The following is a 4307-nucleotide window of genomic DNA, read 5'->3' as shown; positions in this document are numbered from 1 at the left end:
AAGTAATTGCAAGATATTATCTATTCAAAATTTTCATAATTTATTGACAACACACGACCTATATATAATTGTTTGAATCTAAACCTCTAAGAAATAAATTTAATGGCATATAAGTTAGACTAAATGTTAAATATAATTTAAAAGAAATAAATTTTGAATGTTAAAATTAAATAAAAGTAATAATTTAAATAAAATCGAATAGTTTATCCAAAATTATTTAGAGATACTCGCATATGTTAGATTCTTTAATGGCATTTTGAGATTGAATTTGCTGCATATTTCTTTTTGAAAAAATTTCCATTTCAAGAGTTTAGGTATCGATATCTAAATAGAGGTACAAGTTATTATTTAATTTATTTGAAATTTTAAAAAAATTGAAAATATAGATATCTAATTTTGGTGTCTATATCAGGCCAGCCAGTACCGATGCAAAGAAGCAAGATTTCATAATTTTATAGTTTGATGCCCATATTTGTAATTGTTTGTATGATGGGCCACATGATTGAAGTGTTTTATGATTCAGTCATTATCCATTAATTGAATGCATGATTGATTGTTTGATAAAAAAAATGATTTTAGAATTAAATAATTTTGCCCAGCTATCTGAACGTAACATCTTCGGCTCAATGTATGACAAAATGAAATATATGATGTTACATTTATTGATATAAAAATCAAGTTAAATTGATTATGGGCCTAAATTGAAGTCTGTTGTGTTTGTAGTTGTCCATTCATGTCACTTATGAGACAAAAAGTGCCAGCTGACTCTCGAAGAATCGCTGATTATGAAGTAATAAGTGATTCATCTCAAAATGAAGAGGAACACGAGACTTCAGATGATTAGAATACCCCTCATTTGCGTACAAGTATCGTGTTACCTCCTGAGCAAGCAACATTTTTATTATCAAAACATGTATGTTATGTTCGAGAAATTCATGGGCACTATTTTGCAAGATAAATCCTTGTTATCTCGAGCGCTGATAGAAAAATGATCTTAGTATCGAGCCTATTCATTTACGGCTTGTGATGAGGACTGCTGAATATTGGTTGAATCACACTCTCCGTATATGGAGAAAGCAGCAAAGTGAGAAGGCGTCCAATTGTGGAAACGTGGGGAATAAATAGAAGACAGACAAAACAAACATTCATTGACTTAGGAAGGCTTTAGATCCAGGAAAGTGAATCCATTCGAGTTGAATTTCCACTTCACCACACTCGACGTTTTGTAATCGGAGGACAAGGTCTTGGACGATCTTCCCTTCGTACAAGTATATGAGACTCTCCTCGGCTAGGCAATTGGAGGCGTTTGGTTGTACTCTTGATAGCACGGTTTTACTTGGGATTTCATCCAAATTGGTATGTGTTTTCAAGGCTTCTATATATGGGCTAACCTCAAATTCAGTGTCTCCCATTTTGTCATCCTTAGTAAATGTGTCATGGTCGTACACAGTCTGGAGTCATGCACAAATAGTTAAACAAAGGAATGCTTTAAGGATCAAGTTATGGAGTATAGTAATCAAGATACTTACCAGCGTGATTGGAATATTAGGATCTGTAATGGACAGAGTTAAATCGTCATTCCACTCGGGATTTACATCCTTCTTTACCATACGAGTCTTGAGTCTCTGCTAAAAAATATTCACAAATGATATATATTATGATTGTTATGAAGGTGAAAATTAATATTGAAACAACAGAACAAAAAGAAGACCTGGTGGCCCATCTTAACAACAACGTAAGGGTCGCTGGTTCGGACATCCCGAACAGCAAGGTTTACACCCCGTTTGACATGAACTCGTAGCAGACCCATCAAGTTGTCCGTCAAAGATACTGTCGTTTCGTTGCCTTCTTTTGGAGAGCCTACGATCAAGTTGTGCATTGTTGCTCTTAATCTCCTCCTCCTTTGTACAGCCATCTGAAGAAGCTTTCTCGTCTCCTTCTCAACCTCTATCAAAACAGAAAAATATAAATGAAAATAATTTTAGAAGTAACAGAAGAAGATGCAGAAGAAAGGCATAAGGAGGCATTACTCATTGTGTTGCAGGGATTCGCCCGATATCACTTTGGTTGAGAGAAAGAGAGAAACTTCTTAGGGAAGTAGGTTGGAAAGAATGGAGGTTTGGACACAAATGCAGAGAAAGGGATGTAGGGTTTATATTCCACAAGCTTGACAGGGAGAAGCGGTACCTGTATGCCAAATGATTGGTCGTCCGATTATGAAGCTTCTTCAATTCACGTCCCATACACTTTTATGCATTTATAGTTTGACTCAAACTTATTTCAATCTTATTTTGAGAAAATTTCATGCATTATATGTTTGATTAACTCCCTATCTCATTTATTTATATTTAGTTTTAGTTTAACATAAATATATGTTTTAACTTTTGTCTTGGTTGATCCTTTTTATAATGATGAATTTAGCTACATTCAAATAATAAATAATAAATATTATTTTATGATTGGTTATTATGACACCCCTTCATCTTTCATCTCATTCAACCCTTCATCTTTGCGGATTGAACTCCTATAATTAATGATTTCGTATAAACTTATAATTTTTTTTTGACTCATAAAAGTTTAGGTCAATGGTGGCTACTCCAGTCCAGGGCCATGACATATGTAAGACCCAATTGAGATTTACATAGAAATTTATAGATTGTCCACCAAGAGTGACTGTAGTAAGATTCGAACTTAGCCTTACAAGCTCAAATTCATGAATCTCAATAACTTGTACCAACTTATTGACTTATAATTTTGTAACACATTATTGGCATGGACTATAGAACACTAGAGAAAATAAAAAGAAACAAATAACACAATACGAGAAATTATAAGTTTGAACAATATCACAGGGATTCAATAATCAAAGATGAAGTGTTGAGTAAGATGAAAGATGAGATGTCATAATAGACATTCACAAAATAATATTCATAATAGATACAAATGTAACTAAATTCTTCACTTATAAAAGGGATCAACCAAGACAAAGTTAAAACTTGTATTTATGTTATACCAAAAATAAATATAAATAAACGAGACATGGATTTAAGAGTATGAAAACCAAAATAAAATATCGAGGAGGATTTGAATGCATCAGGGAGTGAAAATACAAGCCAAACAAGGACAAAAGGAAACAAGACGCTAGAAGACAGCTTCTAAAGCTTCAATTGAAGAAATTAAGAAAGGAGTGGTCTCTAGGGGGAACAAAGGTATAGATCTGTGATTGAAATTGAGAATAAATTTTTATCTTCAACAGAGAGGAAGAAAAGATAAGACAATTAGAAAGCGAACCAAAAGTGTAGAAGTTGAAGATGTGTTGGAGGCGAGCGAGAGATCTCTTTTGGACTCAGATATTAACAAAATAAAGAAACTAATTTTGAGGGGATCTAAAAAGACTTGAAAGTTCAACAAAAAACTAGGATTCAATATAAAGGGTGATGAGTAATAGACGAATTTGTAAGGTTGGAAGGATTGTAACCACGGGGACAGTACACGGCGAAGGAGGAGCAGGTGGCGTACTGATAGTTTGGGACAAAAGTAAATTTCAAAAGCAAAGTGAAGTTATTGCTGCTAGATACGTTGCATTGCAAGGTAAGTGGAAAATGGAAGAAAAGCTATTGAAATAGTTAAGCAGTTAAGTTTGGTTAAGGGGTTGAAGTTGTTAGCAGTGTAGTTAGAGTTAGTTGAGCTATTAGGCTTGCTATAAAGTTACTATAAAACAATGTAATTGGTGTACTGGAAATAATGAGAAAGATTCAATATTCCTTCAATTTTGAAGCTTAACCTATCTTTCTAACATGGTATCATTCGCTAAATCTCCTAGGGAAGTTTTTTTTTTCGTTGCGTAGAGGTTCTTCTCTGTCAAAAGGTGGTTATTGTTACTGCTTGCCATGTTGAATGGTGGTGGATCTTCTCTGTTCATGGAGTTTTCTGCAAGAAATGCTAAAGCATTCTCCAATAAAAAGGTGAATGTGGCTCTTGATGAGACAAATTTCCTTCTTTGGAAGCAACAAGTTCCGTTGACGGTGCGCAGTCATCGTCTTGAGAGGTTCATGATGGGAACGATGAGGTCTCTGCCTGAAACAGTGGCCAGTGATGATGGTGAAGTCATATCGAATGAGCTGCATGAGGATTTTGTGGCTCAAGACAGTGGTATTACGTCCTGGTTACTCTCCACAATCAGTCCTCAGCTCCTACCTCAGTTTGTGGGTGCAGAAACAATATTAGTGGTCTGGAATACGGTGCTCAAATTCTTTGGAAATAGGTCCATGACTACTGTTATTAGCTTACACTATAAGCTACAATCT

The 4307-nt window shown here is 34.5% G+C and overlaps 1 protein-coding gene across 1 annotated transcript; it reads right to left on the bottom strand.

Moving 5' to 3' along the window:
- Positions 1 to 1074: 1074 nt before the first annotated feature.
- On the bottom strand, positions 1075 to 1964 carry LOC120207711 (protein C2-DOMAIN ABA-RELATED 4-like). Its single transcript, XM_039207134.1, has 3 exons — positions 1712 to 1964; positions 1530 to 1625; positions 1075 to 1451 (listed from the first exon to the last, which is right to left on the bottom strand). The coding sequence occupies exons 1-3, from the start codon at positions 1913 to 1915 to the stop codon at positions 1146 to 1148; spliced, it is 606 nt and encodes a 201-aa protein (XP_039063065.1). The 5' UTR covers positions 1916 to 1964; the 3' UTR covers positions 1075 to 1145.
- Between the last annotated feature and the right edge of the window lie 2343 nt (positions 1965 to 4307).

The sequence above is a fragment of the Hibiscus syriacus genome, unplaced genomic scaffold (genome assembly GCF_006381635.1).
Source record: "Hibiscus syriacus cultivar Baekdansim isolate YM2019G1 unplaced genomic scaffold, ASM638163v2 tig00000483_pilon, whole genome shotgun sequence".
Classification (NCBI taxonomy): Eukaryota; Viridiplantae; Streptophyta; class Magnoliopsida; order Malvales; family Malvaceae; genus Hibiscus; species Hibiscus syriacus.
Note: the sequence above shows the minus strand (reverse complement) of the source record. Positions and strands in the feature narration are given on the sequence as shown.

Coding starts and splice junctions, on each gene's coding strand:
- LOC120207711 (XM_039207134.1), bottom strand. CDS start 1,915: ATGGCTGTACAAAGGAGGAGGAGATTAAGAGCAACAATGCACAACTTG. Junction 1,626..1,711: donor TTGTTAAGATGGGCCACCAG/GTCTTCTTTTTG, acceptor ATTTTTTAGCAG/AGACTCAAGACTCGTATGGT. Junction 1,452..1,529: donor CTAATATTCCAATCACGCTG/GTAAGTATCTTG, acceptor GCATGACTCCAG/ACTGTGTACGACCATGACAC.